General features: G+C 33.6%; 1 protein-coding gene and 2 long non-coding RNA genes across 3 annotated transcripts; 2 read left to right on the top strand and 1 right to left on the bottom strand.

Annotated features, from left to right (window-relative positions):
• The first annotated feature begins 1,143 nt into the window (after positions 1-1,143).
• On the top strand, positions 1,144-2,677 carry LOC130496272 (uncharacterized). Its single transcript, XR_008935374.1, has 3 exons — positions 1,144-1,615; positions 1,699-2,283; positions 2,358-2,677. It is a non-coding gene; the product is annotated as an uncharacterized LOC130496272 (long non-coding RNA).
• A 1,945-nt stretch (positions 2,678-4,622) lies between these two features.
• Positions 4,623-6,807, bottom strand: LOC108807428 (scarecrow-like protein 1). Its single transcript, XM_018579716.2, has 2 exons — positions 6,580-6,807; positions 4,623-6,298 (listed from the first exon to the last, which is right to left on the bottom strand). Exon 2 carries the CDS (start codon positions 6,286-6,288, stop codon positions 4,657-4,659), a length of 1,632 nt encoding a protein of 543 aa, XP_018435218.1. The 5' UTR covers positions 6,289-6,298; positions 6,580-6,807; the 3' UTR covers positions 4,623-4,656.
• Positions 6,808-9,784: 2,977 nt separating this feature from the next.
• On the top strand, positions 9,785-11,011 carry LOC130495953 (uncharacterized). The gene is made up of 2 exons (XR_008934998.1): positions 9,785-10,129; positions 10,494-11,011. It is a non-coding gene; the product is annotated as an uncharacterized LOC130495953 (long non-coding RNA).
• Positions 11,012-14,973: the final 3,962 nt, after the last annotated feature.

Below are 14,973 nucleotides of genomic sequence, written 5' to 3'. Positions count from 1 at the left end.
TTTTTATGATCTTTAAGTTTTTTTAAAGAATATCAAAATATTTGTATATCAAATTTATTTATCAAAATATATATTCATTATTGCGCTAATTTCTCGAAAGCTTTCATATATATATATATTAGAAATATTTTTAACTATATATTTTTTGCAACTAATTTTATTTATGATTAAAGATATTCTTTTAGATGATAAATATATATAAATAAATTTATTAATATTTATTAATATATTCTTGGATAATAACAAAATATCTATATGAATTATCTTTTTTATTTTAAAAATATTTTTATTATATCAGTTTTAATGAGTAATCTGATTTGATAAAGCTTAAATTCGTTTTTATGTGTGGATTTTATTAGATTAAATCATAATTACTAAATATTTTATATTTACTAATTAATATATGTGTCATTAACTAAAAGAGTATTGTAGAACCTAAAATCTTCACTCAGTATTTTGTAGTGTTTGTAAAGTAAACTGGGGAATGACAAATGATGTAGGAAACGATATCCTTAAAACACAATGATGTAGTCAGAAATCAATTGACAAAAATGGACTTTTATTGAATAAGAGATCGATTACAAGGAATAGCAAAGAGATCGACTATAACAAAGAGATCGAACAAGATCGGCTTCTAAACAAAGTAAGAAAGGTAAAAGTGTGTGATATGTTCTCTCTCTAGGGTTTTCGATGTATCTCAAACGTTGATCTCTCTCTTCTTTTATAGTTTCGACTCCGTCATCCTTGTAACTGACTCCGCGATCTTCGGGATTACAGCGACCTCTCTTCAACCTCGTCGACGTCGTCATGGGCCTTCTCTTTCACGGTCCATCTGCTTTGATCATAGCCTATTTAGTCTGGGTCCAAAATTGGGTCCAACATTTGTCCCCCAGTCTCTTTTTCTTTGAACTAAATGGGAAGAGACGGTTCGGTTTATCTGGTTTAAGAATCGACCAGATTCCTACTCCGGTTTTCGAAACTTCTATTCGTTCGTTATTTCGCGCTTCTGGAGAACATGTAACGGCTACGCGCGTAAATTTCTAGGGCGCAGCCGAAGCAATTATTGCGCCTATAGCGAAGCCTAGGCGATTATTTCGTTTCTCGGGAGCCGCGATATAGCCGTTTGAGATTTGCCTTTAAATAGCGAAGGAGCTTTCTTTTTTCTTCAACTCCGGTCATCTTCTTTTCTTTTGATTCTACAATTCTTCTCGCATTTTATCTCTTAGCAAGATGACATCTTTCTCATTCCCTCGTCCGACGATCGAGAAAAAGCAGCTCGAGGCCCTATATTCTTTGTTTGGCGTTGATCGCGCCGTGATCTGCGACACCGCTTCCGACTTTGAGACCCTGTAGAATGTCAGGGAAGGGTATTGTGGAGTGTATTTTTCTTTCTCTGAGACATGTGGCATCTCCTTCCTAATTCCTAGACAGGTGCTGGAGATGCTTGGCGAGCACGGCCTTTCCCTTCACTCAGATGTGTCCTAATCTCTTTATACAGCTTCTGGCGACTTTGGTCAGAGCCAGGGAGGAAAATCTTCTGTCTGATCTCGAAGAATTGCGACCATGGGAGATTTCGATTTCTCCTTACTTCCCCAACTCTGGGCCAAGGATATCGGTGAGTTCTAAACCTTTTCTTTTGTTTTCTTTTGACCGATTAGTATCGGTGACGATTCTAAGAATTATTTTCCGTTTGTCTAGTTCACTCGGGGGTTTCTCCGATGTCAGATCAGCTTCTAGGCATGCTGAGCGTCTTGAGGCGGAGGAAACGAATTCGGACCTCGCTGCTACTCCCTCTTGGTTCGGATATGGCTCCCATAATCCCTGAGCCGATCGAGTTGATCGGAGATATTTATTCTTCCGATCGCGGAGATGAACCTGTTTCTTCCGAGCTTCCTCCTAGTATAACTCGTCAAGAGAGACGCTTATCGAGGAGGTCGTTTGTTTCGGACTTCCGGGTCGATATTGAGGAGATCATCGGTGGATTTTGCTCCGCAGTCGCATAGATCGCCAGTATCTTTGAGCTCTAGCTCGGAAGAGGATGCCTCGATTCGCAAGCGCAAACCTACTAGGACACCGCAAAGTACTTCTCCGGGACCATCACGTGTCTCTTTGAGGAAGAAGAAGCAAAAGATCGGGGGAGACGATGTCGTCTCGGAGCCTATGGTCGACGTTGATATCGAGTGCTTGACTGATGGCGTTAACCCAGAAGGTTTTAAGACGACTTTCTTTGCTTCCATATAGGAGCAAGAAGACTATACAAAGGTCGTTGAAGCCAACGCCAAGGTTAGCCTTCATAGGACGACGCCCTTTTTTATCTTTGGATAGTTGATTTTGATTTTGAACATGTCTTCTTTTAGGTCATAGATGCCTGCAACGTCCTTGTCTTAAGGATGGGGGAGCACGCGAGGACTTCTCGAAGAGATGCGGAGATCAAAAAAATCTTCCTTGATTTCAAGATGATCTCGGCGGTACTCGAAGTAAAATGAAACTTATACTTGACTCAACCTTTATATATAAGTAAAAGAACAATGCACCACAATTCAAACAGTTTTTAGTTACATTAATATTTAGTGATATGACAAGTTACATCTGAAATGTCATAAAGGTTTTTATAATTTCAAATATGATGTTCATCTAATAGGGTCTAATTGAATCTTGTACAACCAAAGATATTAAAAAGAGCATGAATGTGGAAGTTTGTACCCTAGAAAGAGAAATTGAATGTGGTATGATATATATATCATGTTTGTTAAGAGATGAATCAACTAGTTTATGTCTCCTTCATATAGTTAGGATGAAGCTTCAAATCTATCATAACAATTGACCAGAGAACGGTAAAGATACATAAAGAGGAGGTAAAACTTTGACACTTGAAAGGCATCAATCCTGTCACACCTTGTGGTTTTTGATACCCTCAAATCGATACTTTAACATTTGATGGACATATCCAGCCATACCTTGTAGTTTTTTGATATCCTCAACGTATCAAACAAAAAGAACATCAATGAAGGATCATAGATTACAAAGCTTTTATGTGTATATGGTTGTCACATCAAAGATTTGACATCTTCCAGACAATTATTCTGCCTTTGGATTACTCTATTGATTGTATTGTTTTGCAACCGTCTTTTGCAAATGGCATACCAAAAGAACATTAAGAAGTTCAAGAGTTTTTTTAATTGATTGTGAGTTTGTGATGATGATAACATTGATAAGACTTGGAATATTGGTGGTTACCAAGAGCCAATAAAAATAGAAAAGGATCATAAGGAGCTAGAGGCAGAAAGCGTAGGTAATAGTGCATTAGTACTCAGTACTCACACATTTGTAACCATAAACTACTTTTATAAAAGAGAGAAGAAAGCAAATAGTGTAACCATTTGTGTTAGGTTAGTTTCAAAACCAGTGATCATTCCTGTGATAATACATGGAGGTGACTTCTTGACCAGTTACAATATAACCAAAGATTTAAAACAAAACATAAACATTGTTCTTTTTTAATTTTTAACTAGATAATGACCCGCTCGACCGAGCGGGAGTCAATTTTTTTTATCTTTGTTTTTACTAAATGTTATATATAATTGCAATGTGTATTAATATAAAATTTTGATTAATAACAATATGTACTAATGTGTTTAAATAAGCAATGTGTTTAATTACTAAATCTGATTTTTAAATTTTATGATAACGTAAAGTATATTTTTTTATATTGTTTATTTTGTATTTTCAACATTTATTATACAAAACTTACATTGGGGTATTATTTATATGAAAATATGTGTAACATAATATATTTATATATTATATAAACATATGCACACCCGCACGGGTTTTATTTTAAAATGTATTCTATATTGTTTAGTTTTATGTAGTATCGAGTTTGTATAATTCAATTTTGTGTTTAAAGAACAATATCAAAACAGTCTTTCGTATGTAAAAATAACACTTTGCAAGCGCGAATTGTGTTTTTTGATTGTAACACAAAATTTTATATAAAACTTATGTTTTTGTACATTACGAAATTTAATTTTTTGAAATAATTATTACGTAATTTCAAAGTGAATTTTATCTCTAAAGTCTAATATATTTTGTGTATAATGGTTCAAAGCATTTTCGATATATATTATATTTCAGTTTGGTTTGTTTTTAATATTATTGTATAAGTATAATACTATACAATATTACTATTTTCTATACAATATATGAAGCTATGTGTTATTTGTTTTAGAAAGTAGATTAGGCCCAACGTAGTTATAAGAATAGTCATATCTTTATGTATGTGTCTATGACTTATCTACCTAATGTTATTCGTACTAATAAAATTAATATGGCCAATGAAAGTATACTGATCAATTTAAAATGAATTGTATAAGGTAATTATAAAATGATTAATATTTTTAGTATTCTTAGTATATATCTTATCTAAATCGACATGTAATAAATGTAAAAATCATATATGGAATATAGACAAAAAGAAGAACTATATTTAAGGAAATACATCAATGCAAAGTTAGACTATGGTATGTATTATATATAAAGAATGAAATATTTAATTTAAATATATGAGGTCTACTTTTAAAAATCCACCTAGAAAAAGTTGTAATGTTCCTGTTTTAATAAGATAGATAGAACATATAGACTATGTTACTATCATTTTCACCTCCAAGCTGAAGCAACGATCAAACTCTTATCCCCCCAGCAAAAAAGGAGCTCACCCACCTCCTCTTTAACCTTGTACTTACTGCAATACTCTTGCTTTATGAGCCTCTGTATACTGCTTGTCACTCTAGAACTCATTGGCCTTGCACTGAAACCCGCCATCATCATCCTCGCTCTCCATTTCCCAGCAACCTCGTACCTCTCAATCCGCTCTTCTCCTTCGCAAGCAACAACGTTGACAATATCTCTAGCAAGACACTGCCTCTCCACGTTCATCCTCTCTTGGCTCTCTCTCGGGAGTGTCAAGTCAAGAGAGTCGAAAACCGCAGAGTAGTACTCGTAAGCCTCCATGAATCTCGGGAAGAAAGGGCAAGTGTTTGTGTTCACGTCTTGCTCAACTACCGTGACCAGCCTCGGGTTCAAGCTTTTGACCATGTGGAGGAGCTCGTCGCGCTGGTTCACCGTCGTGACGCTCTCGTCAGGCATGTGGTGAAGCTGAAACGCGAAGTTGACGATCAAAGTCTCTCCCGGTTTGCAACCGAGTGTTGTGGATGGAGGAGAGACAATACAAGTCTTGGACGCTACTGCTTCGAACTCGAAGGAGACTCCATGATCTTTAGCGAGTTGCTCCAGTCTTAGGCCTATGATTCTCAGCCCTCCTACTGAGCGTTGGACTGATTCAGGGTCATCAATACCTGTTAACCTCAGGCGAGGGCCCTTACCGGGAAGCTCAGCAACGGTTCTGATCAGTGTCATGTATTGGTTCCCTTGGTTTATATCGAAATCTATTATGTGGACGTCGTCTTCGCCTCTGATTGCTTCCACTATTGCACCGTTAGCAGCTAAGAATCCGAATTTGAAACAAGGGCAGACCTCGAAGAGGACTTGCATGGCAGCCAGCCTCTCGTCAGAAGGAGGCTCTTTGCATTTCAATGCTTTGTAGAGGAACTTTCCTGAAGCAGCCATTCTCGCGGCTAGACCTTCAACCATGTAAGCTGCTATTCTCTGAGAAGGGTCTCCTTGGATTGAAACTATCTGTCTTACCTCGTTTAGTATTGACAATGCTTCCTCTGGTTTGCTTTCTGATAAGGCACGAGCACATGATATAAGCATTTGCTTCGGAGTTGCTTGTGATGACGACGACACCACTTCTTTGCTACTACTTGAATGAGAGTTGGAATCTGCAGATGAGGAGTTGTGATGCTGCTCGCTCTCGTTTTGGTAAGACCATTCGTTGTCAACCTCCATCAGCTGATCATCTTCATCGCTGAGAAGCGCTCTTTCAAGCTCTTGAATCTTTGATCTCATTTGTTCATCATCAAAACCATCCATGGAGCATCCAAGAACCGGTCTAGACTGATAAGGAAACGAGTCCAAAGATCCAAACGAGCTAGAGGTAACAGGATGTTGTTGTTGTACAAACTCATCTAGAAAGTACTTGTCATAACTTTGGCTTGGGTCAGTCAGACAAGTGTTCTTGGACCTGTCCGGAACAAAGACTTCAACAGAAGTATCACCACTGTTGTAAGCGTTCTCATTGAGGGAGTGAAGCTTCGGGTTCCTGTATGTTGCAGCGGATGGCTCAGCCGACCTCACTAATGACATGACTCTCGCAGTTTGTTTCACCATCCAAATTCAACTACAATTATCACACACACCAAGATATACATAATCATTCTTAAGGATTATGCTTAAAGCTACTAAGTACTAATCCATCATCATAGATAAACCAAACATGGAGAGCTTTATTCAATTCATGTAAAGTTTCTTCCTTTGATACGTTATACAATCCTCAATACCATGATTGATTAACCAAGCAATTAGAGTCACTAACCACTAGGATCTGTGTTTTAAACCACTTGCAGAACAAGTTTAGCGAGAATTTAAGGATATGTAAAGCAAAACCAAAAGGCAATTTACCTGGAGAGAGATTCAAGAGCAGAAAGGTATTCGATTCTTGAGATTTGAGAAAGATGAAAAAATCTGATACAAAAGCCCAAAGGGAGAAAGTAAAAGTCTCAAAGGTTTGACTTTTTTAGGGTCGTCTCTACACAGAAGAAGACAGAAATGATAACAAAGGAATCGCCTTGTTCTGCTTTTGTCTCTCTGTCTGTGCTCTTTGTTTTAAGATGTGTTTAAAGTTTGCAACGACTTTAAGTTAAAAGGAAATAGATATTTAAAAAATTTCATTGTTTTCTGATCAGTGATCAAGTTGATCACTAAACAGATTAAACGTCTTAAATATCTCACTGGAAAAGAATAAGATAATTAGCGGTTACGTGTCTGTTTTGGTTTGATTTATGCTGACCAAATTTACTGTCCCTCGGTTTGTTTGTTTTTGGTAATATTGGATTTTATGATCTTTTTGTTCTGTAAATGAGACCAAAAAATCTGACCCTTGGATATGGATGAAAACTATGACGAAGGTGCCTACCACTTTTCTTTTATGAAAAAATAAGTGGCCTACCAGAGTTTCCACTTCCCACTAATTGACATTTGATTAAAAAACTATTCACGATTTCATGCTGTTGTTAGTGCTGTTTTAGCGTGTTGATTTTGTTGAAACTATTCAAACGCTCTTTTTTCTTTGTCAAACTTTGATATAAGTACTTTTGTAACTTAGTGCTACCAGAAACTATATTGATTCAAATTCCAAAAGCTAGTAGAACATTGTGTATTTGTGTTATATGTATAATAATAGGTTTATGTTATTTGTGAAATCTCTTTTCTCTTTTCTTTTTGGAATAGAGACTATTGAGCCACTGCTCTGTTTCAGTTGTCAAACAACCCCTCTGTGGTTGGAAACTCTATGTTTTAAGTTGTTTATGTTTTAATGAAAAGGTTTGATCAAAAAAGAGACTATTGAGCCACTATTTACAGAAACAAATTTATACTAGTAGTCTACAAGTAGCCTAACTGTTTAACGCATACAAGTAATGATCGTTAATCGATGTGTAAAGAATCTAATCTCTGTTAATTCATTTTTTCACAACAGGAATAATTGTTTATTTCTAAATGTGGTGAAACAACAGGAATAAATCAATGTGTAAACGAATTTACTTCGCTAATTTCACACTCAAACGTGTATATTTCACCAAATGTCTCAATCACTTAACATTTTTGGCAAAGAGTCTTTATCAACCTTATCCTAGCAATACTCGCGCTGTTAAATTTGATTCGATTCATTATATGTTGCTATTCAATCCGAAAATTCCGAACATTCGTAAGCTTTCGAAACAAAGTAAATACTAAAATTTAATATCCGTTAAAATCGAAATAAATCACAAATATTAAAATTCTGGGAAACAAATATCTGATCCGATCCATCAATATATAAATACATGTATATTTTGATTATATTTAAAGTTTTAAATGTATAAAATTATATAATTATTATTCTAACATATTATTTGACAGATTCTATTCACATTATTACTTATATAAAAATATAACATAAAAGGAAAAGAAAACATTTATAACAATTCTAATTTTTTTCTTAAGTTTTGTGTTATTATAATTGTTTACTAAGTTTAAAAATTTACAACATATGTAGATTACCTACTTCTTTTAATTTTTATCTTTTATATTATGCAAAAAAATATTTTACAAAACAAATTTGTATCAAATTTTAAGATTATTTGTATTAATTAAAACAAATAAGATATCCGTAAGTATTCACAAGTATATTTATTTTCTGGATATCTATTTTTCCGATTATCCGTATTTTTTTGATGCAAAGCAAATCAGAAAATTAAATATTCATAATATTCGAAGTAAATCACAAATACCTTCAAAAATCCGGATATCCGATCTGTGTCCAGCCTATCCGTGCTACGAAGTCTTTCTCTCTTAAACCCACTCTTATCCACAATCCACTACGCAGCTTTTTATTTGATAACAAAACGGCTTACTTTCAAAAAAAAAAATATTGAACCTTGACTTTCAATTTTATTTAAAAAAGTATATACATGTGTTGATCATCTCAAGACGCTATTATACATTCACCAACTATATACAATTGAAATTCATATATGAAGTTATACATCCAATTGAGTAAAGGAGATTTCTTGTGCTAAATGTTACCATTAGAAATCAAATGGAAGTTTCTTTAAGCAAATGATGTTTACTAGCTAGTTGGCTGATGAACGAGTTTTTCTTTTGACAAAATATTCACTGTGGATGGAATAATTTTCCTCATTTATTAATGGTTTTAATTACACTCGTCATCCAAGTTTAAAGAGCTTGTTTTTTCTGGATTCAAAATCCTCAAGAAAGGGGAACCACCAAAGATCATTTGGAAAAGATGATCCCCATAAATGCTCTGGGGACAACGAAACCATGAGATAGTGACACTCTAGCTACAATGGAACCTGAGCTCTTAGGCTAATGACTCAGAAGGTGTTTGTATTATATCAACAATATTATTGTGTTTTTTCCTTCTTGTAAAGCATATTCAATAAGGCTAATGACAAGTTATTCTAAGACCTACATAAAAGTCTTGACATTTAAAAACTCATAAAGCTCTGATCTAGCAGGAGGGCTTGTTCATGCTTCTCCGACAAACCAGAGAACTAATTTCACTAGCAACATTCTGAGCATCTCTTGAACCACCAGCCAAGCCTTGTCTCGCATTCAGGCATCCCATTCTCGTCCTGATCGAGTCACAGCAGAGCCATTAAAAGAAGTGTTTTGATCTCTGTTTACTGGGGTTGGATAAGACATTTGTCTTACAAGAACATACGGTCTGTTGGATTAAGCGATAACTTGAGAAACAAAGAAAAGGCCTAATCCTACCGAGTTATGGTTTTGAAAGGATTAGGAAAATAGAGAAAAATGGAAATCTATATATATATAAAAAAATGTTCATTCTCTCCCATGAAAATACGTCATTGCCAGCCTGGAAAGTCGACTTCTACAGTGCCGACACGCGTCCAAACGCAGAAAATCTCGCGTTTCATTTAGTATATTACGTCTTGGGCTTACATTGTGTCATCAGTTTTGGGCTTACATTGTGTATTGTTAATATTAAGTCTTGGGCTTACATTGTGTTGTCTGGTACTTGGGATTACATAGTGTTGTAATGCAAAGAAAGAGTGACATCTGTCTTTTTTTTTTCCTTCTCGATGCTAAAATTTGTTTGTGACATTGGGCTTCTAATATTATTACCAAAACCTCCAACTATTAGCTTCATCTTCAAAGACCGTCGTTGTCGGCCGCCCAACCGTCAATGAACGTTCTATTGTGTTCCGAACATCGATTTTTTTCGATCAAATCTGCTGGGAGACGACTTCTCTGTAACCGCTTCAAGCTCTATTGACTGGCTATCGAAATTCAACACCGTTACGGATCTCGACTGCATTCAATCGTCGTCATTAACGCTCATTAACATCATCTAGCGATTCCTCACATGATTTTTTATTCAATACACCCCCTCAATTCATCTGTTCTGTGAATCTAAAGCTATAAATATGTGAGTTTCTTCATGTGAAATCACAAGTTTTATCCTCTCAATCATTCCCAAACTATTAGAGATTAGAATGTCAAACTTCTTCTAATGCTCTCTAGCTTGAAAGCCGTCGTTGTAGCGCCACCTTCGAGATTTCTCTCTCTCTCTCTCTCTCTCTCTCTCTCTCTCTCTCTCTCTCTCTCTCTCTCTCTCTCTCTCTCTCTCTCTCTCTCTCTCTCTCTCTCTCTCTCTCTCTCTGTAGTATGCGTTTTTTGGGTTTCTTCTTTCTCTCGCTTTAAAGTTTGAATTTTTGTTGTTGAGTTCAACATTGAACTTGCTGAGACGAAGAATCATGTGCTTTGAAAGAATATATTACTTTTTTTGACAGATATCAAAGATTATGTCACAGGATTTGAGGATCTTGAACAGATGAACTTGCACAAGTCAAATCTGTGTTAGAATCAGTACACAAGCTGTTTATGTATAAGTTTATTAAGTTACTACTTCTTCAATGACTTTTACAGCGTGGTCGCAGCATTAGGATCTATATTTGTGTTCTCTCTGGTGAGCCAAGTCTTGCAAAGACAACCTCTCAATGGAATTACTACAGCTGCTGGTTTTGATGTCTTCCAAATAATATTTTTCACAGCGAGTTATTATTCTTTACTTGCTTACCTGTAGGTACATATATCATATCGAAGGTTTCATTTGTGTTGGAACTAAGTTGTTTTGAGTGAGTCTTCAAAAGTTCATGTTTTAGTGACTTGATCACTTTCATATAATTAAGCACAACAAAGGACAAATATCTTTGAGTTATATCAACCATCACACACAATAAAATTGCCTTACTTTAGTGTGTCATGCTGCCATTGTATATAAAGTCGTTCAATAGAAATATTTGGGCTATGGTTCGTTTATTTCTATAGATTATTTAGGCCAATTTTTGCTGTATATTGTGTCTGTAAACGATAGTTTAAAAGAAGCAGAGAAATTTAATGGATTCATGCGAAAGCTTAATTTTTTTTGGGGTTGGGGGGGGGGGGGGGAGGGCGGCAAGTAAAAGCTCCATATTTAGCCCATAAGCCCAAATGATATTGCCTCGATCTGTCTCAAACGTTGAGACTCTTCCTCTTTTTTCTTCGTCTCCTCCTTCTTCGATCTCCTCTTAGTTTTGACGTTTCTTCTTCTTGAAACGATCATCGATCAATCAAGCATAACTCCATCTTCTACAATCAATCCTTCTAAGATCTCATTTATGGTTTCGTTTGGCCTTTCTCCATCTAAGTGTATTTATACCTTCTAAGAATATTTTGTAGACATATTTTCCTAAATCTTTATACAATTCATTTTTCACAAGTGATGATAAAGAAAACGTGTGTCGATTTGTAATGAAAGACACATCTATCTAAAACTCACTCATTTTACTATATATAATTCAATTATGCACGAAGTTTAGAGGTCTTACAAATGTTATCAAAGTATGTTTAATTTTATTAAATTTAGTTGAAATTATGTTCTTATAATTAAAAGTATAATTTATCAAATTTCTGTTTGATAAACTTATCATATCACAAAAATTGTAATTGAATTATAACGCAATTGTTGGTAGTTTAAATATACACGTAACACATACTAAAATATAAAATATATGATTACCTAAAATCAAGATAACATAAAACAATTCGATTTTTTTTCCAGAAAAGTCCTTAGTTATTCTATACACAATAAGAAATAAATTTTTATCTCAAATGACTAAATCAAATATAGATGAAAGAATAAGCCACTTTTACCCTGAAAATGAGAAATCCGTATAATGCACAAAAACACCACCGTTAAAAATATAAGATAGGTTTTCATTTCACTAGAGTCTATTTTTGTTTTAGAGAAACTAATCATACCAACCTATATACATATATACATACTTAAATAATTAATCAAATCTAATAAAAACAATCTCATGAAAACTCCAATTATAGTATAGAGTTTTATTCCAACAGAAAGTCACTATGATTATTTCAAGTGTTTTTACTCACTTATAAATGTATAGATACGATAAATACCAGTTACTTGATCTTAAAGATATTGCTATAATTTCTTTTTCTTTTGAAAAAGCTATAACAATATCTATCAAAACAAAGAAAGTTTTATCTTTTAAAAATCCCCAGTAATAGGTCTATGCAAAATAATTGTGAAAATTTAGAAGAGATAATCCGTGCGTAGCGCGGAAAAAGAATCTAGTTTCTCTTCAAATTCCAGAACACATAAGCACCGACGAAGGAAATCAATATAATTGCTTCAAATAGGTTAACCTCTCTGCGATGAGTAGAATATGGATGACTAGCATATCTGGAAGCTTCAAGAGCTTCTTTTTGGTTGAGCTGAGACACTGTTTCTCCGCTCTGTTTTTCTCCATGACATGAAAGAGACGAGGGATGTGATTTAGGGTTGTGTATTGATATCTGGAGATAAATGAATATTGCATATTTCTTTCTTTTCCATTTTATTTGATTTTTTTTATAAATTAATTAACAAAAACGAAAATGGGTTTAGATTAAGGGTTTAATGGGGTTATCACAAAAAAAATATACTATATTGACAACTTCTAGTTAAGTTTATGGTATAGGGACAATGTATTTATTTTTTTGTTCTATATTTACAATTTTCCCAAAAAAAATTCACATAATGTGTATATTAATAATTAAACAATAAGCTATACAATTTTTTGTATGTGAGTACTAAGGACAACCTTGTACAAGTTCATTGTCAATGAAAATTCTTTGATTTGTTTAGGAATATTTATGTAGAGAATATAGTTTTGAGAATCAATGTTTCTACATTTCGCATTTTCTTAATCTATTATAATCTGATATATGTCATTTGACTGTTTTTTTTTTGAGAAAATCATTTGACTGCTAAGAACCTTATAGTTCAAGACGTCGATTTTGCTTTTATCCTCGTTTTCATGACTTTTATTTTATCATTATATTGCTAAGAATTTGTATTGTCATTTGGTTTCACTTTCTTCCTCTAAATGTATTGTGAATGTGTTTTCAGTCAGCATGAAATCTTCCACGTTTAAGAAAAAGTTAAACATCATTTATTTGTTAATTCTGGAAAGTTCAAAGAAGCGACACACTATTATGTAGAATCTTATGTAACAGTTAAAAAGAAAAGTTTTTTTATTTTCTCTATGTGTCGAGCTATTTTTAGCCGACACTACTTTTGTCATTTCCAAAGGAATAAAAGATCTATCCATGTATTTTATTTATTCCTTTTCCATAATTTTTGTTATCCTTTTTGTTTAATTACATATTTGACTAAACTCAAATCAGGCTTGAAGTGACAGTGAATGTTGATGAAGTTAAAACACTAGCTCCTAAGCATGATAATAACCAAACTTAGACGTGAAGTTGCATTAGATTACTTATGGTTGATCTAGTTGAAGGAACTAGAGGAATTCAAGCTAAACTATTAGATCCATATGGTTATATATGGGCTCTTTCTCATACAAAGTCAAACAACAATTGTAAACTGGTAAGTATTAAATTATTTTGTATTTAAGTTTATAATTTTGATAAATCAACAAAATAATTCATTACAAGAATTGAACGTTTCAACTAAATTCGAAGAGGGTATAGTGTCAGTTTGAACTAACCTTGATTGATATTACTGATGCATTGTCAATATCTCTTTTTTTATCCTCATAAATACAAAAGGTTCATTAAAACATGTAATGACTATGTCGATAACTGAATTCAAGATTTCAAGACCGTTATGTTTCCATACCATGGTTTTACTTCTCTTATGCGGTATATGACTAATGTAAGTTTTTTTTGCTTGTGTATTTAAAGTGTGTACATGCTTGATTCTGTTTTAATTTCACTTAGGTTTTTGTGTTATTAGGTGTATCGTTACATGGTTGTAATCCGTTGGACTAGTTTGATAATTTGATGCCAGACGAAAGATATTGAAAGAGAGTTTGTTGATGCTTATGAGAGGTTGGATAAAGTCCTTTTAAAGGTTCATTCAAGACTTAAATGTATTAATCTTGATCTTGACAATAGTCCTCTTGACCATTGGAAACTCGGATTAGAAAGTGTTGTGAAATTGCTTCGGACAATCCTTGTCAAAATAGGATATAAGGAAGGGATGAACGATTCCATCAACACATAACTCGTTTATTGGATCGATTTATCAGGGTGACATTGCTTAGGTTAGTTAGCCGGTGGTTTGTTTGGGTTTTATGGTTTGATAATTGTATTTAATACATTAAATATTCACCTTCTTATGAGAACAATAGGTTTATTGTTTATCTATTATGATTTTAACTTGTTGATTTTTAGGTGTTCTGTTGGAGATCTAACTAATTTTGATTTAGATTCGGTATTACATTTGTGGGCCAGATTCAATTCAGTTTTTCGGATTAAAACTTTACATTTTGTTTCTAGTGGTTCCATGATATCCACCAGTATTTGTATCAAAAAAATTTGTTTCAACTTTCGATGAATACTATCCATTTGGGGAAAAAAACTATTCAAGATTTTTTTTGTTGTCAATTATACTTCTATAAACTACTAAAAACATCTATCTATATTAATAAAGTTGAATTTTTTATCTCCTTGGGGGAAAAAAATGTCATGTGGCATTCTCCTTTTAATAATTAAAATATTTTTTCAATTTTATTTAATGTATTTTGGTGTTAATTGTGATTGGGTATTAGTTTATTTTGTTATTGACAATTTATTACAATGATGTTTTAATTTTGGATTGGAAGTTTAATTTATTATGAATTTTATGTTTATTATGAATTTTATGTCTATACTAATAAAGTTGAGTTTTTTTATCTTCCTGGGAGAAAAATGCCACGT

Source organism: Raphanus sativus, chromosome 6 (genome assembly GCF_000801105.2).
Source record: "Raphanus sativus cultivar WK10039 chromosome 6, ASM80110v3, whole genome shotgun sequence".
Taxonomy (NCBI): domain Eukaryota; kingdom Viridiplantae; phylum Streptophyta; class Magnoliopsida; order Brassicales; family Brassicaceae; genus Raphanus; species Raphanus sativus.
The sequence above is the reverse complement of the archived record's forward strand: the minus strand, read 5'-3'. Positions and strand labels throughout refer to the sequence as shown.

Excerpts from the sequence above, each read along its gene's own strand:
- LOC108807428 (XM_018579716.2), bottom strand. The coding sequence starts at position 6,288 with ATGGTGAAACAAACTGCGAGAGTCATGTCATTAGTGAGGTCGGCTGAG.